This window comes from Cheilinus undulatus, linkage group 5, assembly GCF_018320785.1.
Source record: "Cheilinus undulatus linkage group 5, ASM1832078v1, whole genome shotgun sequence".
In the NCBI taxonomy this organism is placed as follows: domain Eukaryota; kingdom Metazoa; phylum Chordata; class Actinopteri; order Labriformes; family Labridae; genus Cheilinus; species Cheilinus undulatus.
The window spans coordinates 14,721,503-14,744,958 of record NC_054869.1 but is presented as its reverse complement, the minus strand read 5'-3'; the positions used below and the strand labels follow the sequence as shown (position 1 = coordinate 14,744,958).

Below are 23,456 nucleotides of genomic sequence, written 5' to 3'. Positions count from 1 at the left end.
CCTTAGATTGCAGGCAATATAATGGCTGTATCATATGTGTTTTATAATGGAATAACATTTATATTTTTTAAGAATTAAGTAAGGATAGTTGTTACTTCAGTCAGAACTAATGGAAATCATCTGCAAAATGATACAAAAAAAATATCCAAAATTGAAAAATAGTAATATATATATATATATATATTTTTTTTTTTTTTTTGATTTTTTTTTTTTTTTTTTGATTTTTTTTTTTTTTTTTTCCTGATGGAAGAAGTGTTAGTAAAATTTAATCCTGCTTTGCTTGTTCATGAAAGGTTTTATTAAAACTGATGACCTTTCTAATCCAAACATTAGTCACGCAGGAGTTACAGTGCCACATTATTTCATCAGGTTTTTACATATATTTGCAGCTGGCAGGGAGCACAGGCTTGCCCTTGTGCAATGTTGTTGGTTTTAGGTGTGTGCTGAAGCAGTCGGGTCTGCTGACGGCTCTGCCTCCACGGATCTGCATCCTGATGCCACGTCAGGACTGCCTACGTTAGTAGGTGTCAGACTGACTGACAGGTCGCTCGGCCAATCAGGAGACGCCATGAAAGACGGCGGTTGGCTGTGGGTCAGTGAAGCTAAAAGGGGGGCGAAGCTTAAGTGACAGGCGTTCCCAGCTACCGGAGTAGCTGTACTGGCACTTAAACTGTAGACATGTGTGGTGAGTACTGACTATATTTTATATTTTAAATATTTACTAGTTAATGTATCATATTTATATGTTATAAAGATAGTAATAATAACAAACAACGAGTGCTGCTAGCATAATTATCTAAGGCTAATGCTGTAAATAAATTGAAATTAGCCGGGGGAGGCTAAACTGAGTTAGCGAACATAAGCTGGTGCTGCTGATGCTGTTCGCTTGAAAAGAATAGAGAGAAACTAGGGTTTCTGTCTGTGGTACATGCCGTCCCTGTGAATTATGGAGACGAAGTTTAAACGGCAAGTAGGCACCTATTGTTTCAAATGATGTCCTGATGTTCTTGCTAACGCTAGACAGCTTACGCGGTTTACGGGGACATTACGTCCAAAGCGTAACTTTTAACTGAACATTTAACCGTGTTTAATATTTAAGCTATGGAGATTTAGACCAGCTGTGTTTAAATAATGACTCTGTGTCATAACGTTTGTCTTTAAGATATGATTGTGCTTAAAAATGGCATCGTCAGTAGTCATGTCATTACGATCATACGACACTGGCAGTAAACTTTTAGTGAGGGACTCTCTGGAAATGATCAGGATCAATCTGGTAAAACAGATGGTTTTCTTGTGGCTGTTGGTCTCTGTAACTGTGTTGAACTATTTCCTCACACATGTGACCGATAAATGATGCATCTCTGTCTCCCATCACTGTCACCACAATCTGAACACACCAATCAGACCAGATAGACTAGTTAGTATTCTTAGGACCAAAGACAAACACCTCTATTAATATCTCCTGACGCAGAAGGGTGACACTCTCAGGGTGATTTCTAGTTTCGTTCAACCTTTTTATCAAGCAGAGCTTGGTTTGGGGATTTTCCCATCTTGCTGCAAAGCTTCCTTTTGACAGTCTCCCCCTCACTGCCGTCCTCCATCACCTGCTGATGTGAATGAATGCTCTGTTGAACCGTGCAGCCCACTGGCTCTCCGTTTGCATTTATCTATTATTGCTTAGCTGTAAGACAGGGCTGTATATCATGCCTTCCCTTTGGCCAATTAAGGTAAAACTTCTGCCAATGTCAGTTACTCACTGGATAAAAATTGGACTGACCAAAAATCTGCAGGAGGGACTGAAGACGATTGCTTCATTTGTTGGTATATCCTTGGACCAAAGCATTTTGGATGGTATTCCTTACGTTACTTCAACACTTCCTTTCCACCTCTTTCATAGTCAGGAGATATCAACTTGCGTTTGACCTCGGGTTAATTGGAATGCCCATTGTATTTCAGCAGGTCTGCCCAGCTTGAAAAAAATGTCTTTCCAGCTCAGTTAATAGTCCCGTAAGACTGGTTTCTCAGGAATGATCTCACATATTTTTTTGAAATGAAATACTGAGGGGGACATCACTACGCAATGCTTTGTCTGCTTGGTCTTTTTTTCTGTGGATTTATGCTACGTTCTTCTTGGTTCAAGCAGCTGTTTTGACATTTGTTCTTATTGTAAACCAGAGTCAGAAATGCTTTAAAATCATATATGAAGTACTTCTGGTCAAATTTTATTGCCACATTATGTGACGGACATTTTTGTTTTTATATGATCATAACAAATTGTAATTAAGCATTGAAGTGTGGAGGAAAGGAAACCTTTGAAGAAACATAAATATTTTCATTAGTGTTTTTGCCTGCATTTATGGAGTGAGTCACAGCCTGTTTTCATGTCCAAATATACTCTTCAATAACATGGGATTGATTTTTGTCATATTATGCATGGTATACTAAGTTGTGGTACACATATTTGGGTGACACTTAAGCAAGACTGTGGGCAGCAAAAGTGATTTGCTATTGTCATCTGCAAAATGCTCCTGTTAAACAGCAGCTCTTATTAAAATTGTAATAAATTATAGATGCCTCTGAATGGCATTTCAACCATTCTGTGTCTTCAGCTGCACTGATGAGCATGTTTCTAAATAAAAAGTAATAAAAAGTCTATTGTAATGTTTGACTGCACCGCTGAATCTTCACATTTTGTTCCCCTCCAAAGGAATCTTTGCCTATCTCAACTACCATGTGCCAAAAACTCGGCGTGAGATCCTTGAGATCCTCCTCAAAGGTCTCCGACGCCTGGAGTACAGAGGCTACGACTCAGCAGGTGAGAAATGGGAGAGGCTCAAGTCAACAACACAAATTTTTTTCAGACCTCTGTCCTTTACTGCTGTAGGAGAATTAATCATATAATGCCAGAGGGATAGAGAGTTTATGTTAATGCAAATAAACAAGCTATACTTCATTGTTCCAATGAGTTATAAAAACAGCAAAAACTGATGTTTGCTGTGAATTATTAAAGCATTATGTTGCTGGACTAGACTTACTGAACTGCTAATGGAGATAATTTACTTTGTGTTAGTTCATTTGCAGCTCAGGCTGGTCCCATAGCTTTTATGTGTGGTTTATGTCTCATTATTTTGCCATGAAAATACATCACATGTAGAAGTTAACTCCTAGGTATTTATCACGACTGACTGATATATTTTTGTCTTTTCAAAATGTCTTAGGCGTTGGAATTGATGGTGGAAATGGAAAAGACTGGGAATCAAATGCCAAGACCATCCAACTGATTAAGCAACGTGGAAAAGTGAAGGCCCTCGATGAAGAGATCCACAGTAAGATGAGATGAAGTTGTCTACATTCAAAGAAAAATGAGCCATTTGTACATGAAGAATTGATTTTTAATTTGTTGTACTGATGGAATATGTAATCCTGTCTGTGTCGGGCTGTGTTTGTTTGGCCTCTAGAGCAGCAGGATGTTGACCTGGATGTGGAGTTCGATGTTCATGTTGGCATCGCCCACACCCGCTGGGCCACCCACGGTGTCCCAAGTCCAGTTAACAGCCATCCACACAGATCTGACAAGTCAAACGGTCAGTTTTTTTAAAGTGAAAACGCTTATTTAAACAACACATTTCTTCATTTTACTGGATTTTTTTAACAGCCAAGTCAGTTATTTGTCACTTAAAGTCAATCTTGTTCTCGCTGCAGAGTTTATCGTCATCCACAATGGTATTATCACCAACTACAAAGACCTAAGGAAATTCTTAGTAAGCAAATATCTATCATAAAAATATCTAAGATGTCTTTCCATCCCTCTTGCACGAGATAAAACTGACTCTCTCTTCTGTGTAGGAGAGCAAAGGCTATGAGTTTGAGTCAGAGACTGACACAGAAACTATCGCCAAGCTGGTGAAATACATGTATGACAACCGAGAAAGTGATGACATCAACTTTGCTACACTGGTGGAACGGGTGACCCAGCAGCTGGTGAGGACCGGCTCATGCTCTTAGATGATCCTGAAGTGATCAGGAAATGGAATATCCTAACTGTTTCTTCCTCCATCCTTTTAGGAAGGAGCTTTCGCCCTGGTGTTCAAGAGTGTCCACTACCCTGGAGAGGCAGTTGGCACAAGGTAGACTCCCACTGCCAAGCTAACTGCTGTTGGTTATTTCAGATAAAGGTGCTTTCTGCTCAAAGAAATGTCTCCCTGCACAGGAGAGGAAGCCCCCTGCTGATGGGAGTAAGGAGCGATCACAAGCTGTCTGCAGATCATATTCCTGTGCTCTACCGCTCTGGTGAATTTAAAATTCATTTTTTTTATTTAATCCGGCCACATGTGATTGCATAACATTGACTGAGACCCAGTTTTTCTTTCTTTTTTTTTCAGCTGGCAAAGACAAGAAAGGCTGCAGCACTCTACCCAGGACAGACCAGGACACCTGCCTGTTCCCTGTAGATGAGAAAGCAGTGGAGTATTTCTTTGCTTCTGATGCAAGGTCAGCTGATAACTGTCTTTTTGTCCTCCTTTTAACAGCCTCTAATTAGTCTTAATAAAAAAAAAAAAAAAAAAAAAAACTTGCACATACATCTGTAGGTCTCAGCTTCATCTGCAGAATATAAATCTAGTGTTTGATGTTCTCCTGTCATGACAGCGCTGTGATCGAGCACACAAACCGGGTGATCTTCCTGGAGGATGATGACGTGGCAGCCGTGATGGAAGGCAGACTGTCCATTCACAGGATAAAACGCAGGGCCGGAGATTATCCAGCCAGAGCCATTCAGACTCTGCAGATGGAGCTGGAGCAGATCATGAAGGGTGAGTGGAAGTCCTCCTTTTACCTGGACATGTTTGCAAATAAATCATCTTTGCACTGCCTTGTAATTATGTCCAGAACCCTGTCATTACTGCTTAACCCTTAATGGTACACCCACTTGTTATTTAGCTGAAGTGGCCTTTAACATCCAGCCCTCAGGCCATCCTTTTTATCATTCAGGTGATCAACCTGCTGGACTAGTTCACCTCCACAGAAGCAGCTGCTATAACAATAACCTCAGAGTTTTTTTCACCCTCACCCCCTTAGCTTGAATGTCAGAATTATGCTTACTTTGTAGTTGGACATTGAAGAAATTCTGTTGTTTCTAGATTGTACATGCAGGATTTACATTTACATCATGTAGGAGTTTCAGCTTTCTGCCAAAAATACTGTTCTTTATGTTTTTTGTATTTTTTTTTTTTTATTCTGAAAAAAGTTTAGCAATGACTTACTATCTTGAAGGACTCTGTGTTCTGGGAGCAGTAGCCAAGTAGTAATTTGAGACTTTATGCAGTTTACCACCCTAACAAATAAATAAACAGTCTGGCTCACAGCACCCAGTAAAATGTTAAACTGAACATTTAGCACCTAATTATTTTGTACAGACTAAACGCAGCAGATAAAATGTGTAAATTAGTGTTGGGAGGTAGCTTTTGTAACCAGCCAGGAGAATGTACTATCTCCCACTGTTTCCAGTATTAGCCAACTGGTGTTTAGCTTGAGCTTTACGTGTTAATCAATTCAAGAGGCACAAGAACGATGTCTTCCCATGCCAAGGAAGTGAGAAATAGATGGGTTTAATGCCAAACTACTCATTCAAGGGGACGAGTGATGCATTTACATTTTCCAATATTTTCATTACTCATTAATCTGCAGACTGTTCCCTCAAATAGTGATTTATTCAGTGTTACAACCAAAAGCCAGACAGTATGGTCGCTTCTAGCAAAAGGTAATTCCATTGACATAAAAATGTTTGTGGACTACCTTTCTTCCATTAGAAAGACTGCAGTCTTTGGTGGTAATTTTTTTTGTCAATGACATTAAAACAGGTCTAAATTTTAGTACTCTTCTTTGTGATTAGTAAAACAATATGACTTACTGGGTAGAGAACATTCAAGGTATGTCAGTACTTCAGTATATTTTAAAGTAGTTCAAGTTTTGGTAGTGTATTAATATGAATATATTTACATTAATTTGACAATATGGCTGATTAAGCTACTTAAAAAAATAATTGTTTGACCAAAAGTAAGGACTTTTAATTGACTAAATCAGAGCTAAATTTAATTTTTTCTTTGTGACTAAAACTAGACAACAATAATAACTAGATTACATACACGTACAGTTGACGGTGAAGGAGGAAGGGGAGAATTCTATCTGGCATAGCCAACAGTCCGAGGCAGACACAGAAGCAAAGGCTAAGCTACTCTAAGTTATGGTAGAATAGGACAGGGAGGCTAAGAGAAAAGCAGTAAACCGCGAGAGTGCTTGTTAAGTATATGCAAGTGTAAGTACACATCAGCTATGAAACAGTTGTGATGAGAAGTAGAAAGAACAGAAAAATAACTATAGCGCAATTGAGATGTAGGAAAACGCAGCATCTTCTTCTCCATCTTCGGGTGTGTAATGGCGGTTGGCAAAGAGATACACAGGAAAAGAGCAAGTGACGCAACACGCTCACTGAACCTCAGCCGTATCGATGGATAGGGACCTGAGGGGGACCAGCGTGAAGCGTAAAAACTGCAATTTTGGAGTTTTATACATGATCTATACATTTTTATGATGTCATGCTTCCTGTTTCGACCCCTCTTGTATGAGGCTTTCTACACGGAGGAGGCTGGGTTATGTCCTGGAGCTGCTTTGCTGCATCTGGCACCCCGTGTCTTAATCTTTGCAGGGGGCTGCCCAGTGTCAGGAAGCTGGATGGGTCCTCAAACAGGATAATGACCCAAAACACACAGCAAAAAACCCCCAAGAATGGCTAAGAACAAAATGTGAACTGTTCTGAAGTGTCCTTCTGTGTGCTTTGATCTAAATCCCTATTGAAAATCTGTGGAAGGAGCTGGAAAATGCAGTCTGGAGAAGGCACCCTTCAAACCTGAGACAGCTGGAGCAGTTTGCTCACAAGGAGTGGGACAAAATACCTGTCAACAGGTGTAGAAGTCTCACTGAGAGTTAGAGAAATCACTTGATTGCAGTGATTGCCTCAAAAGTTGTACAACAAAAGTTAAGGGTAACATCATTATTGTCCAGTCCAGTTTCATCTGTTTGTTTTATAAAACAATGCTTAACCACAATTCAAAAGCAATGTCTGATTTTCAACAGTTAATTTTCAGTTTATTTTATTACTTCTGTCAGATTCAAGTAATTTCAGAGACCATTGTAGCTTTTTCTTTTTAGTTCACTGAAGGGTACCATCACTTTTGTCCACGTGTGTATTGCATGTCTGCTACTTACCTCAGTGCTTCATAGACTTTTACCGCCAATTTTATCTTGGCACAAAGTTGCAACCCATTGCTCCGGTCCTGACCCCCCAGTTAAGAACCACTGCTTTAGAGGTTCAACTTGTTAATTATATTACTACATCATTCTCCGGGCATCACGCATCAAATGACTGCAGAATGTTTTTTTTTCTCTTTTTTTTTTATCATCAGTACATTTTGACTTGGGTGACAAGATTTTTCAAAAATTTTAAAGGGTTTCTTAACAGAAAAAAGGCTGAGAAAAGCTAGACTAGGATAACGTAGAACATTGGATATACATTGTCTGATACGAAAAAGAAAATATTACTGTACTCACCGAGTTATTTTTGTTATCATAGTATTAATTCACTGTATTGGCTATCTGCTTTGTTTGTTTTCCTTCAAACTAAAGTTTAAATCAGCTCACCCATCTGCCACATGCTTCTCCCTGTGTCTGTTTCTGCTTGAGTGAATCACTCTGTCAGCACTGTTTTTTCCTGCATTACCTTAATTCATTATCACTCCTTTTCACTCATGGTCTTGTTTTAAGGCATCTGATCTGCACTTGGAAGTTTAAGTGTTTAACGTCTTGCATCAAAGCAATTAAAGCCAGGATGTTAACTTTACAGGATTATATCATAAATTCCCATAGTAAAAAGTGGCAAAAGTTGAATGTTTAACCGAGAGGTCTCAAAGCAATGGTGGATTTACAGGAGAAGTGTGGCCCAATGAGAGTGTTTCTGTGAAGTGTTTATGTCACACTGAGCAGGAGAGAGATAAAGACAAAGCGAGGCAAAGTACAAAGAATCTCTGCAGCTGTTGATTTGTTACAGATGGCACCAAACTCCAAAAATCAATAGCTTTAGCATTAACCTACAGAGGTGTAATACCCATGTGTGGGACACGCTGTATGTTCTCTGCCTTTGTTGTCTTTATCAGAGCAAAACCAGTCCGATGAGTAAAAAACACAAAAATTAGGACCGCACAGACAATGAAGCTGTATGCAAAGTGAGTGATCTGCTTTAAGGGAGTGGCAGACCAAGCCCAGAGTGATGTTTCTTTTTTTTTTTCAAGTAATAGTCCAAGATAAACCCCCTTTTTTAAATCAAATTTGATCAAAAAGGCAGTAGATCTTCATTTGATAATTTGAAAGGTGTGAATATTTGCAGAACTGAAATTCAGATATATTTTTTTATACTACATTCAAAGTGTATTGGTCAAATTGAAAGTTGCTACTATAGCTTGTTCGCTTTCAATTTTATTCCCATCTTTTTTGCCTCCTCGCTTGTCCAGCAGAGGGCAGAGCTAAACTGATGTTGGCTGCTCCCTACATTCCTTTGTGGTCCGGTCATTACTCAGCCTCTCTCCTCTGTTTCACTTTCTGGAGCCTTTCTGCTGAATAACCTAATTCACATGACCCAAATTACTGTCAGAGGAAGGCTGACAAACTCTTGCATATGTCAATGTCACAGTTTATTATTGATGGAAAAACACCTTCTCCCTAATGTGACATATTTGCTTTCACGTCGTTTAAGAGGTGACCTACCCTGCCGCTCCGAATATATTCATAAAAAAGACTACAAACTCCCTCAGTTTCCAGCTTTCAGCAAAACATTATAAAGAGTTTTGTTGCTCCTCCAGGAGGCTGTGGTTTGAGTTTTCAGGTACTTAATGTAAGTCAATAAGATCCTTGTCAGGCGGCCTGCAGTGGGCTCACACTTTATAAAAAGTCCATCACTATGCTGTTTAATGGCATTTACCTTTTATTTTTTACTACTGTTGAAAATGAGCCCCTGTTTTCTGATCCTCCCACCACAGGCAACTACAGCTCCTTCATGCAGAAGGAGATCTTTGAGCAGCCAGAGTCTGTGGTCAACACCATGAGAGGGAGGGTAAACTTTGACAACAACACAGGTCAGAGGGCTTTGTGATCTATTTTCTCAGTGGAGCACTGACGTAATAACTCTCCTTCAAATGCAGTTTTTCCACTCTGTGTCATCATGCATTTTTCATAAAAACATGCATGTCTTCTTTGGACTTTTTTTACTTACTTTGATCAAATTTACAGAGTTATAAAAATGGCATACAAGTATCATTCTTTCTTATTACTCTCTGATGCTCTTTTGTGGTCTTCTTTTAATGATGTGGAAATTCTGTAAGCAGAATGATGGATTAGCTGTTGGCTTTACTTTCAGTGACACTGGGTGGACTGAAGGACCACATCAAAGAGATCCAGAGGTGTCGGCGACTTATCCTTATTGCCTGTGGCACCAGCTACCATGCTGGAGTAGCGGTGAGTAGCCACTAACCAGAAGCTTTCCTCTGCTGTGGTATTAAAACATATAGTGGAATCAAGTCTGTCCTGCTGTCCATGTTGAATCCAGCTGGCTGGTCAGACATGTGAGGTCTGTATTGTGGACACAGGTGTGAGGGTTGTGTGCTGGCACCGTCTCTGCCCCAAGCTCGACTGGCTTGTTATAACAGAATGACGCTGAGCAGTGCTCTGTTGCTTTGCAGACCCGCCAGGTACTGGAGGAGCTCACCGAGCTGCCTGTCATGGTGGAGCTGGCCAGCGACTTCCTGGACAGGAATACACCCGTCTTCCGAGACGACGTCTGCTTCTTTATCAGCCAGTCAGGTGGGGAGGCCGCTGCCATCTGGATTTGATTGAGAGCACATTCCCCGTTTGTCTTCCACTTTCCGTCTTCCCAGCTTCTTCCTGATTTATCTTTCCCCATGCTCAGCTTGAGTCTTTGCAAATTGTTCAGTGCAGTTGAATTTTCTGTATCTGTACTGTACTTTTATGCTGCAGCCCTGCAGAATATTTGAGTGCTTTTTGCTGGATGTGACTTTTATTCTGCTGAGTTTTTCCTTGAGCTGCTCCAATTCATTGTGTGCTGCAAAAGCTATTTCCTAACAAACTAATAAATCAACATGAGTTTATCGTCAGCACTGTTACATTTCACTGTTATGGTTTTGCATTTCTTTCAATCCTCCAGGTGAGACTGCCGACAGCCTCATGGCTCTGCGCTACTGTAAGGAGAGGGGAGCTCTGACTGTGGGCATCACGAACACAGTAGGTAGCTCCATCTCCAGGGAGACTGACTGTGGAGTCCACATCAACGCTGGGCCTGAGATTGGAGTAGCCAGCACCAAGGTGAGACTACGAAAAAGTCATGTTTACAAGACACATTTATTACAAGTATTGCTGCTAATTGATCATACATTTAAAATACTACCATTTACGTGCATTTTGGTTTGAGATAAAAGACGTTCAGGTATGGTAAACTTGGTATGGTGCCCTTCAATTCTTCTGTCATCATAAAATCCATCCATGTGAACTGCCATATTAGTCTGAAAGTGCTCTTGCCATCAAACAACATCAGACATGTTTTTCATTCACAGGTTAGAAATAAAAGGGCTTAAAGGAACTGTAGACAAATTTTTTTTGCATTATCTCATAAATGAACTCAACGCCCGCCAACACTGAATAAACCCAGATGAAAACTCTTCTGTGATTGTGGCCCCGCCTCTTGGAAGCTGACATTTTCCTCCCCTCTGATCCCACTGGGATTTGAAGAAGCCTGAAGATCTCATCTCAGATCATGTAAAGCCAGGATGCTTGGTTTTCTGCCTCACCCCCCACCGGCTTCACAAAAACCAAAAGGATTTGCCAGTTGGACTTTAAGCAAAGCAGAGGCGCACTGGAGCCCCAGTTAGAGTGGAGAGAGAGGAGAGAGAAGCAGGTCCCTCCCTGGCCCAGCCCTTCGGCTTGGCTCAGCATCTCCCGCACTGCTCCAAAGTCCCAAAGCACGCCTCAGAGACGCCATCATTTACTGCTTGGCTGGCTGGGGCCACATCCCCACACCCAACTCAACCAAATGCTGCACAGCCGAGCTCATCAAATCAACTGAGAACATGTATTGCACCCAACTACTCAATGATTTCAAATTCCTCTGTTGGGCCTCTCGTCACTGTGTCATGCTAATTATACTTTTTGTGGACTGAGAAATAGGAAAAAACTGTCCTATCCTTTGTCACCAAGTTTTATAGAATACATTAGGAAAAAAGATATTTTAATGCTTCAAAAAGAGAATCCTTCCAGCAGTTCAACCAGTGGTTATTGAAAGAGGACTTCCTTTTTTATACAAAGTTTGATTCTGTGTTGGATAAATCTGCTCATGTTTCAGCTGTCTGTAAGGGTGGTCATCTATTTGTTCTGCAAGAAAAACACTAAAAAAGTTGGTAACAAGAACATAGAAATCACACCACAGTTTACAGTGTAGATTAATTGTGTTGCCACATCTGACCCGTCGGCACAAGCTGTCACAGTTGTGAAGGACTGTGGTTTGCGTGCTGTCAGGGGGGAAATAAAGTGTAAATGTTTTACAGCCATTTTCTTGGCTTACACACTGGCATTTCAGAGTCTGGAGGGTCCCATGAAATGGCTTGGCTTCAGTTGCACACTAATTAAATCTCCCAAACGGGCATGGACAGCCTCCAAAGTAGTTAGAGAAGAAGGAGCAGAGAGAGAGAGGCGATGGTGACAGTTTGCATTGAATCTCAGATGTTTTCAGAGCGATCAGAGAGCGTGCTTTCTGCTCTAGTGTTGTGTGTTAACTTAGTTTTCCAGGATGAGTAGCGCTAGCTTTGCTGGGCTCAGCTGCACAAATCTTAATTCTGCTTTGCGTGTATTTAAACCTCCTCTCCTTCCATTTCTCATCTGGTGCAGATTATGAACTGGAGACAGAGCTCTGTATCAAAACAGAGAGGCAAGAAGCACAGACTCTAGAAGTCTTAAACCAGCATTTGATTTTGCTTATTTGTATTCAGTGTTGTGCTGCAAAAACTGCTCCTCTTATAAAATGGGTCACAAACAGCAGATCTGCAATGTCCATGGTGATGGCTTTGTAGCCACTTCTAAGGTCATGCATGTGTTACCAGGACAGCTGCTGTCTTTAATAATCAGTGGATAAGAGGAACAGAGACACATGAAGTGGACTCCCAAATTGACCCACTTCCTAATTAAGTGTTCGCATGAATAACACCCACTCTTTGTTTTTCTGCCCTTTTCCTCTGCAGGCCTACACCAGCCAGTTTGTGGCTCTGGTCATGTTTGCACTCTTGATGTGCGATGACAGGATTTCCATGCAGCCCAGACGCCGTGAGATCATCCAGGGCCTGAGAGTGCTTCCAGGTAACTGAAGACACGAGTGTTCGGGTTCAGTCAGGGATTCCCTGATCATGTGTTAGATTAAAATGTACATATATGGAAGTCCAGCCCTCAGAGCAAAGATCAAGTACATCCAGAGCCTGTTTTACTTTGAGCTTGTTTGCTAGAAGAATCAGCTAAATGATGAGGGGAAGATCAGAGGAAGGAGAGCTTTTTTTCTGCAGCCCTCTTGCGTGTTTCTCTCAATCTAAAGCATATGATGGCATCTCCCTAATGGTAAACTAATCAGGAATGTCTGGCTTCTCTGTTGCTCCCCGCCTAATGGTATGAGCCCATGTGACAGCAGCATGTTGACACTTTTTGTCATGCATATATTGTTTTGGTATATCTCATGGCTCACAAATATTTGCTTTTTTCTGCTCTGCCTTTGTCAGATCTCATCAAGGAGGTGCTCAGTTTGGATGATGAGATCCAGAAGCTGGCGACGGAGCTGTACCAGCAGAAGAGTGTGCTGATCATGGGTAGAGGATACCATTATGCTACATGCCTTGAAGGAGCACTGGTGAGGATTTATACCTTCTCATTAATCACAGTATTAGATTGCCTTTTTGAATTCTTCAGGAGCTGAAAGGTTTTATTTGGATTTTGAAAAATGATCCTGGATTTTTTTCTATCAAGGATCAGGTGGTCCAGTTCACTTTTATCTGAGTTCAAAGAAAACTTATAAAGATAAGCCTGATCCAAATATGGGCTTGACAAATCTGGATTACTGGTGCTTCAGTGGGACTTCACGGTACTTTCTTTGTCCACGGGGGTCACCAGAATTCCCTTAACTTTGAATTTGAGCTTTATATAATTGCACTTTATATATAAAATTATGTGCAAAAGTCTGCCGTAGGTGTGCATTAGGCTTACAATATTCATATACTTTGGCCCCAGCCTGTTTACTAACCTTCTAAAACCTTCATTGTCCACCACTGAATATTGCTGCCAGTCTTTGGTGATATATTCACTGATACACCTTGTGATCTGTTGAGCCCTTGTTACTTGGTTCTCCCTTGCCACTCATAGCAGCCACCATTTTTGCACCATTAGATCAAGCCAGCCATATTAACAGTTCTGTTAAATCTCTAGAAAACTGACTTTGCTGTGTCTATAAAGTCATATTTAAATGACTCCATTCACAGATATTTTCCTTTTCAAGGAAAGATCACAAAAAAACATAAACTATGTCGAGGAATTTCTTCCTGGCATTTTTGGCAGCTGTAGACTTGGAAACTTTACCCTTGAAAGACAGTTCAGATTGGTTTCTCATCCATCATTGATGTGGACAAAGAAGGTATCAGAAGGCCCGTCCCTTCTCGATTCTGATTGGCCATTGAAGGAGAAGTGGCATTGATGAGCATGGTGCTGTTCCAAAAGTTAAACTTTTTACAACTGTGAGCACCGTGAGCATAAAACCAAAAACAGCTGACCCCATGGGTGTTTTTGACTGAAAATGTTGGAAAAAGGGAGTCAAGAATTGAGAATAAGCACAGCCAGTGCAAAATCAATGGATGTTGGCACAGCCTTTTGTATTTGATGCAGATGCTTTTTTTGTGAAATACTTAAGGACAGATCTAATATTTTTTTGCAACCATAGTCTGTACCACATCAATTTTGTTTCTAAAACAGAAAAGCAAATAAGTGCAGAATATATTTAAAAGAGGTCTTGAATTTTCAGCTAGCTTTTAAAAGTGTTGTATCATTTGATAAAATGAAGTCTTGCATTTTTCCCCAGTAATCCAGTCTGAATGCAGCCCTCAGCTGGGAACATGATGATTCTTGTTTTTGGATCAGAGTAATCCCAATCCTGCTCAAAGTTCTGACCAACACCAATGGGAGGTTTTATTTGGGTTAATACCAGAGATGGATTAACTGATTGTAGTCCAATTTGTAATCCTACTTTCCTTTGATTAACCAGATTTTTAGATTTAATCAAATCTGATTGCTTTAATCCTTTTGGATTATTTTTAAGCAACCCAGCCCAGATGCAAGAACTATTACAACTGCTTCAGTTTTTCACTTATATCTTGATAATGAGCAAAATGTATCAGGAGGATCTTGCAGAATTATCATTGGACACTAAAAGATCTTTTCCTTTTCCTGAGAACAGAAAAGCTTGTATAGCTTTTGTCGCTTCGGAATAGTAGTTTGTGTGATTTTATTTACGTGAAAAGTGTCAGAAGCTACTTCCTCTCTTTGTGACTCTGTCACAAGAATTAGTTTTGCTCTCTGTTCCCAAAGTCTGTCTGAAAATATGTAAGAGGAGTTTTGGATATGCTGCTCATGCAGCCTGGAATCTGCTGCAGGAGACTTTGTCTTGAGGAGCTGGATTATTCAGATTTTTTTAATCGTAGATTGGAGGCATATGAGGAAGATGCATCAGGTTGCAGATGTTTTGACTGATGACTTTCTGCTGTGACTCAGGCTTTGGTTGTTCTGTGATTAAAGTTGCTCTGTTTTTATGTGTGTCTTTGTTAAATGTAATGCTGCCTGTCCTGGCCAAGACAGTCTTGTAAATGAGATTCTTAATCTCACTGAGGTTTTCCTTGGTGAATAGGTTTAAAGATAAATAAAATTATTGTGCATGGTTTCCTCTGAGTTGTGGCTGTTTTCTATCTCATGCAGAAAATTAAAGAAATCACATACATGCATTCAGAGGGCATCCTGGCCGGAGAGCTGAAGCACGGTCCGCTGGCTCTTGTGGATAAACTCATGCCAGTCATTATGATCATCATGAGGGATCACACGTACACCAAATGTCAGAATGCGCTGCAGCAAGTTGTCGCCCGACAGGTAAGGCCTGAGCACGCCACTCACCCTTAGAAGTCTGCTTTGATGTCAAATGTTTTGTGTGAAGGAAAAATATCAGACAACTAAATTCTACAGAGGTAGATGATACTTTGCAGTCACAGTTGAGTCCTGGTGTGGGCTTTCTTTAGATCCAGGCTTAAATATCCTTTAGCTGTGGTTGACCCTGATAGATTGTTTATAGTCAGTAAAATTCTGAGGAAACACTCTTTCACATGTCAACAAGTCAACTGTGATGTTAAAAAATGTACATTACATCATACTGACCAGAACATCTTCAGTTCAGGGAGTTTAAAAGTTTACATTGAAATCCGAACATTTGATGATTACAGCACATTGTGCATGTTAGGTTAATTTCCACAGTCCTGTCTGTGCCACACCTCTGATCCTTCACCTCAATAAACACGAAGGAGGGGAGGGGTCACTTCAGCGTGACATCATTAATGTCAGTAATCCTCAGCAGATGTGGGTTTAAGAGGTGTGAAAACCAACTCAATGAGAGGAAGAGGGAAGCAGGTATTTTTCAGATTTAGCTTTTGTGACTCGTGTCCAGTTTGAGATCACGCTGATGGACGATCTGCTTTGTTTGACTTTGCAGGGCCGGCCCATTGTGATCTGTGACAGAGACGATTACGAGACCATCAAGAACTCCAGCCGCACCATCAAAGTGCCTCACAGCGTGGACTGTCTGCAGGGCGTGCTGAGCGTCATCCCGCTGCAGCTGCTGTCCTTCCACCTGGCTGTTCTCAGAGGTTACGACGTAAGTGCCACCATTTAGACAAAAGCTTGACTTTTTTGTTCTTAATATACAAAGCTGATTATTTCATCTTTCAGTCAATATTTTTGAAAAGGTTAATATGCATCATTCTGAACTTAAATACAGTAAAATCAAACATACCCCTTATGAATATGTAGTGGCTGAATGACCTCCTAAAAAGGGAGTGAAGTCAAACTCCCTTTGGGTTTGTTGTTCTCAGCTCTGTGTTCACACTGACACAATGGTGCTTCCTTCAGCTCCTGCTTAAACATGATCATGTCATACATGTTATTTATTTATTTACTTTATGAATCCTTCCCTCTTTAAATGTTAGCTTTCTACATGGTGGAAGTATTGCTCTGCCCACTCAGGTTCAGGAAAGAAAAGCAATAACAGCAGAATCACCTTTAAGATTTTGTGACTTAGGGTCAATCACAAATTCTTGTTTTCTGTTGTTAATAAGCATGTTTGACGCCTCCCATCTCATTGACACTGAGGGAGCTGAGCTGAGGGATGAAGATGTGTCCAAAGGGACGATTTATATTGGTCAGAAGATCTTTTATATTCTACATTTCAGTTTCACTACTCCCACTTTAAAACCAGCACTATCTTTTCCAAATCCTCTGTTTTTACCGCTATGCTGGTGTTTATCTTTGCTTTACATCTTGGGGAGTATTCATAACAAGAGCAAACAAGTTCAGAACAAATATTTTGACATTTAAAGGTAAGTTTTCCAACATGTGATATAACACATTATGAGAGCGTGTTGTTGTGAGCTCAGTGCCCCTAATTAACCCGCTCTGCAGCCCTCGATTGCTCTGAAAGTGCTGAGAACAAATGGCAGAAATAAACATCCAGTGTTTACGTCTCCTGATTCACCTCATTTGGCTGCAGCATGTGTCATTCCTTAATTCAGAGCACGGTGCTGAAGGTGAAGGTAGCTACAGCTGCCTCATGGAACATTTACAACCACATGTAAATATGTTAATCAGTGCAAAAGCTCAGATTAACGATGGTTTATGTTGTAGCTTCTTAAGAAAGCAAACTGTTATTGGTGCTTTGTGGTACAGTGTTTTTTTGTTTTGTTTTGTTTTGTTTTGTTTTGTTTTGTTTTTTACCCTAAATGGAAGTAGCTTAAATGTAAACATTTTGTGCAAACTGAAGTGCTTTTTGTTACTCTGTTTTATAACTGGATGGTAAAGGTCAAAGTAAACAGCTTTAGTTCAGCTTGTAAATTAAAGCTGTCTATGATTTTTGCTAAGACTTTTACTTCATAGAGGTTTCCTGGTTTCTGTCTACTAAGCAGTTTAACGTCCATCACTACATATAGTGCCAAATAGCTCTGCTGTTGTAAAAGAGAAGCAAATATTTGTGTTAAAACAGCTCCACTAAAAGGATGGACAACATATCTTTATCTGTATCTGTATCTGTATCATTTGTAAGAAAAGCTGACAGTTTATAACATTTAAACAATCTCAGTTAATTAGAAAAAGGAAAAATTAAATAATATGTTAAAAAAAAAAAACAATTATGTGTTTTAAAATAGCTGACTACAAGAGCAAGATAAAAAGTCAGGAACTGGGAGACTCTACAGGATGTCTGCTTTTTCCTTACGAGGCAATGCATCATTTAGCTTTCAAGAAACTGATTTTACATTGTTTTAAATGATCAGGGTAGATATAAATGGACTTATTTATTAGATATACTAATAGTAATTACAAACTGGATCATCTCAAATGGCCTTTATCTCATGCTCAATCAGTTTTATTGGTGTCTGATGAGCTAATTACAACTCATTCTTTTGTCTACTGTAAATGCAAAGATGGTGCTTTTTAGCCATCAGACAAGATGCTATGTTTGGTGGACACCGAACACTGCACATCACCACAAACACACCATTCCCACTGTGAAGCACTGTGTGGAAGCATCATGCTGTGGGGATGCTTCTCGCCAGCAGGCCTTGGAAGGCTTGTAAAGGTAGAGGGTAAAATGAATGTGGCAAAATACAGGAAAATCCTGGAGAACAATCTTATTCAGTGTGGCTTTGCAGAAGTTTATTTTACAGCAAGACAATGACCTGAAGTGTACAGCAAAAGCTACACAACAACATTTTAAAGACAAAAAGGTGAATGTTCTGGAGTGGCTGAGTCAAAGCCCAGACCTCAGTCCAATAGAGAACTTGTGGCTGGACTTAAAAAGGGTTGTTCACACCCAATCTTTGTGCAACCTGACAGAGCTTGAGCCATACCAAAATAGAATTTAGAGGCTTTCCAGTGACTTTCTAAGAGTAACTTTGCTTGAGATCCTTACTCTGCCCCATGTTTTTTTCTTCATGTCCAAGTATGTGTCAGAGCAGTCGATAATCTGCTCGCTTAGACATAAGTAATTGCCAGCTTTATCCCTATCGCCCAAGCATTAAACATTCGTCTCTTTGATTACAGGTGGACTGTCCAAGAAACCTGGCCAAGTCTGTGACAGTGGAGTGAAGTGCACCGTTCATCACTTGGCAACAAAAGCCTGCCAGACACAAACATGCATGAAGGCGGCGAGGGAGCCTCTGTCCACAGAGGCTCAGATGCGATGATGTTGTGTTTTTGTGTCTTGTATCACGGCTTTTTTTAATGCAATCTTTTACTCAGCAGTCGTGTATCTCACTGTTGTATACTCTTTGTACATCTATTTTCCCATCATTGTCGTATTATTGTTCGAGAAGTAGTTCTGTCATTGGTGGCGAGGTCTGGGCTGGTACTGTTATCTATCCTTGTTTTCTCTGTGGGTACGTGAAGCCGTAGCAACTGACAGTGACCTTTTAGGTGTTTTCACATTCACCCCAGATACTCGTTTTTATATGTCGTCTCACTGAAAGCATCTGTGAGCTGATGTTAAAGTGTTAATTGACAGGATTTAGATTTTAAAGACCTTACTGGCTTTTTTTTTCTTCTCTAGTGCAATGATTTGTAGTTTAGTTGGGAGATTTTTTTTTGGCAGCTAATCATTCGAAGTGTCTTTAACTCCACTGTTGAAGTACGCAGCAGTCTAGTATCATTCCAAGCCACAGGTTCAGCACTTCATGATTGTAGCGCAGTTTGCCAGTTTTTACTCAGTTTCTCTTTTTGGACTTTCTTCTGAGGACGTGGGAGCGGCATCACAAACTGGACGACTGAAACGCTTGTGAATACACTACTGTGTAAAGCTGCTCCTGCATCAGATTTCAAACGCTGGGTTTGATTTTTTTGCTTTGATACTGAAGCACTATTGTGTCTTTATAGCTCAAAGCTATGCATGCACCATTTAGTTTACAACTCTCTGTTGCCTCACTGCTTTAAAAACAGACCTTGTTGCTAATTAAAGGTCTCCAGTTTACATTAAAATTACAAACTGAAGAGATTCAAGTGAAATGAAGTTATAAACCTGAAGTAGAAGGCCAGCCCTCCCCCTGCCACCACGACTGCTGCAATACTGGGACCATTTGAAGCTTTTTATTTCTTCTTTTGTTACATTTTATTTTTTAAAAAAGGAATTTTTTATCATTGAAGTTACTCTATGATTTGAAATGTGAATGTTACTGTCATTTAAAATGTCCTGTCAAACCAAAAATTTCTACAATGGCGTTGGCAGATGTAAACCAAAACATGCATATATATTTTATATGTTCTATTGTTTTGTAGCCAAACTTGTACTCATGCTGGTACTGTAGATCGAGTGGTAAGAAGATGCTGGGGTGTAGACACATTTAAATGGCAGTATGTTTGTTTAGAGAGAGGCAGATACCAGCTGTGTCTGTGCCTATTAGTCTGTTTTAAACACAAAGGAAGGAGCGATGTTGGACACGCAGAAACTGGAGCTGCTTTTTTAAACTCATCTATTGTAGATTAATGGTATTTATCTTGCTTTTACAATCAAGCCTTAACTATGTTTTTGTATTTCTTTATCCCAACATTGAGCTTCTTCTGAGCCAATGAATGGTTCTGAAAAAGTGGACAATGTTGTAACAGTTACTTTTTTAACCCCCACATTCATGAGCAGATTTTGATTTCTTAGACTGGGAAAAAAAAAGCAAAAAGACACTGCACTGATCCTAAAAACATCTGTTAGAAGCTGGTGGGTTACTGAGGGTGTGGGGGCTCTATTTATTAGTGGAACTGATGCAATAAAGTGTCATGTATTTCCCTTTTCCAAGTGTCTGAGCTCATTTAATGCAGTTTGTTTGGCTTAAAAGGCTTGTTAGGAAATGATTCACAATTATTTTATTGAAATTAAAACAAGCTGTAAAACCCTGCTAGTAGAATTGTTTGGCACAAGTGTTTAAAAAATATAACAATATTTAGGTCCATGTTAAAAGAGTTCATATGTTGGAGAAAGTCACAGGCTGCTTATGGGAGAACACAAAATTCCAATTACTTGCGTAGAGTAATGAGCCACAGTAAGCAAGGTGGACAGGAATGTTCTGGTGCATTTGTGTAAAGTCTTCAGCGTTGTGACTGTGGGTCTGAAACCTCTACACAGAACTGACAGCGCAGCACGGATAACCCCAACGTTCACACAAACAGAAGGTAAATGTCTGCAGAGAGCTGGCAAAAACTCAGCAGCTCCTCTTCCCTCTCCACAGCCTTGACGAGAGCAGCTGCTGTTCCTGCAGTTGTGTGATGAAAGCCAGGTGGAGCAGCTCCAGTGTCCATCTCGGTCCAGAAAACCTGCGAGTTTCAACCTGACGGATGCGTTCAGCTTCAGCATGGTTGAAAGGTAGAAAGCTAAACTGTTGGTGAAAGCTAGAGCAATGCTCAGAAGGATTTCACTGCACTGACAGACCACAAAAACAGTCTCTAGTGCAGCTGTAGAGCAGTCAGAGACTACAGCTGCAGCTCTGAACAAAGACGATCTCCATTCTCTTGCAGCAGGGAGCATTGTGGGTAGTGTTTCATTAGAAGGAGCAGAGTTGCACACCTGCTTGTTCCAACCAATCACAGCAGCTTTAAGGACTTTGGGATTGAACAAGTGTTAGCAGCTGTTGTCATCACTGTGGCCTCAATTAGTGGTTTAATGACTTGAACGTATTAGTTCCAGCTAAATTTAGGGTCATTTTGAGGTGATTCTGGACATTTTGAGACCATTTTAATCAGGCAGAAGTTACACCTTGAAAGCCTGAAACTAACAAAGGCTCTCTGTTATATTAACATGTCCTATTTAACCTGATCTTTAAGTCAAACTGAACTGAACTCAGAGTGTTTATGCTATAAACGGCACTCTTTCCCTCATGACATGCCAAAATGTCAGCTGTGAAACTGGACTACATGAGAAGGAGTTTTGTGCTTTCTTCTTCTGTTCAAAGCTCTTTTTAGGATTTGTTCCCCACTCCTCCCAGCCTGTGTTCGGGTTACTGGAAGGTTTCTCTGAACTCATGACGGGAAACTCCTTTTACGCTCAATAAACAAGATTTCACATGACCCATATTTTGATATCACAAAGTGTGGAGCTGGAGAAATGATGCAAAACCAACTTTTAGGTATTTTTCCATGAGGGAGAACTCCTCATCATGACATTTAATAATTTTATGAATTCAAGCACTTTAAAGGTGACAGAATGTTCCATACTCAAATGTTTTTCAATACCGTCTTTAGACATGAAACTCAGTTATTTTAATGATCAGTGATTCAAAGGTTACAAAACTACAGCAAAAACATCTATTTCGTAAGATAGTTGCTTGGAGAAGAACCAATCTAACTAGAAATATAGGCACATTCTTGCACACTGTTGCACAAATATGATGGCTGTGTTTTGTGCTGAAACATTTCCAAAGTCTTTGTGCAATGTAGTGGTTGGATTTTGTTTTAACCTGCTGTTTGCTTTTATTTTTAATATCTTAGCAGTTTTTACCTCCACCAAGGAGGTTATGTGATCAGCTTGGTTTGTTAGTTAGTTTGTTAGTTTGTTTGTTTGTTAGGTTGTTAGCAACATAACTCAAAAAGTTATGGACGGATTTTGAGGACATTTTCAGGAAATGTCAGAAATGGCATAAGGAAGAACTGATTAGATTTTGGGAGCGATCCAGATCACTGTCTAGATCCAGGAATTTTTTAAAGGATTTTTTTACTATTGGGAGATAGGGCTGAGCTGCCTAAGCAGAGTGCTGCGCTCTCCGAGTGCTTTTCTGGTTTTCATTGTTTCGTTGGCTTTGAAAAAAAACTCGGAGTGTGATTGGATGAACGCTCTGTCTGTCACATCTTTACGAGCCAATCAGAGCAACAAAACACCTGATGTAGTTGTGACCGAGAGCGCGGGCACAGCTACAAAGGAATAACACGAACCATGGCGACTGTAGACATGTCAGTGCATGACTTTTGTCATTTTGGAAAAGAAAACAACTGCTGTTCTTTGTTCTTCTTTTAACGAAGAAATGTCGTCAAGTTCTGATAAAACTGGCGCTTTAGCAGCATCCACACTAAGCTCTTCCACCATAATTGCACCTGCCTCTTGTTGCTGATTGGTCCTGTCACTTTCTAACTGGGCTCAAATGGTTCAGATGGGAGCTTAACAAGATGGCTTCGCCAGTAAAAACAAGGAAACGGGTGTATCCATCTGCTTTGCAAGGTTACAGGCCTTAACTTAAAGGCTAAATGAAAAATTAATTCTCTCAAAATAATTAAATGCATTCTCAAGTTTTGCAACAATACTGACTCCGTAGACCTGCTCACATGCAGGCAGAAGAACACCACTGACAGGGTTTTGATAAAAAGCAGCTGTGATTCAGAAATAACCTTGCAAAGCCAATGGCTAGGCCAGATTCCATGTCTGCCATCAGGTGGATCCATCTTGCAAAGCTTCATTCTGAAACAGTTCCCTGTCAGAGGGTGACTTGGCCAGATGAGTCAGCATTACTTGAGGTGACAGAGGTGGTACTTGAAGTGACGTGAAGTAAACAATGGCAGCCAGTGAAGAGATTGGCACGGATGCAGCTATAGCAGCAGTTTGATCAGAACTGGACACATTTCTTCATCAAGAGAAGAGCAAAGAAGCACACAGAAACCTTTTCTTGTTAGAAGAGATGTTTTGACATGACAAAGGCTGCCTGCTGAGCTTGCATTATGTAGTTTATTCCTTGGTGGTGGTGCATCCCTTCTATATCATCTGTTTAGTTGCTCTGAGGGGTCAGTAATAAATGTGACCGAACATTTGTCCAATCACTCTTGGAGTTTTTCTTCTGAAAGGTTCTGAACTTCCTTAAAACCATCTATTGGTTGTTGCCCAGATGGATATGTACAGTGCTTAACACATTTATTAGACCACCTGTCATATTTGTCTCAGAGACCATCCAGCATCATTAGGTGCTTTAATGCAGACTCTTTCATTTTCAGTGAGCTCTCCATGTTTTACCATTTTGAACAGGAATGAGGAATTTCAAACTGAA

At 40.3% G+C, this 23,456-nt stretch overlaps 1 protein-coding gene across 1 annotated transcript; it reads left to right on the top strand.

Annotated features, from left to right (window-relative positions):
* Positions 1–614: 614 nt before the first annotated feature.
* On the top strand, positions 615–20,225 carry LOC121509917 (glutamine--fructose-6-phosphate aminotransferase [isomerizing] 1). The gene is made up of 19 exons (XM_041787708.1): positions 615–685; positions 2,708–2,815; positions 3,219–3,326; positions 3,459–3,584; positions 3,703–3,761; positions 3,847–3,981; positions 4,066–4,127; positions 4,211–4,290; positions 4,383–4,491; positions 4,648–4,811; positions 9,087–9,182; positions 9,464–9,561; positions 9,786–9,906; positions 10,268–10,425; positions 12,351–12,465; positions 12,876–13,003; positions 15,112–15,279; positions 15,893–16,054; positions 18,493–20,225. Exons 1-19 carry the CDS (start codon positions 679–681, stop codon positions 18,535–18,537), a joined length of 2,049 nt encoding a protein of 682 aa, XP_041643642.1. The 5' UTR covers positions 615–678; the 3' UTR covers positions 18,538–20,225.
* Positions 20,226–23,456: the final 3,231 nt, after the last annotated feature.

Coding starts and splice junctions, on each gene's coding strand:
- LOC121509917 (XM_041787708.1), top strand. Junction 2,816..3,218: donor CAGAGGCTACGACTCAGCAG/GTGAGAAATGGG, acceptor AAAATGTCTTAG/GCGTTGGAATTGATGGTGGA. Junction 3,327..3,458: donor CCTCGATGAAGAGATCCACA/GTAAGATGAGAT, acceptor TTTGGCCTCTAG/AGCAGCAGGATGTTGACCTG.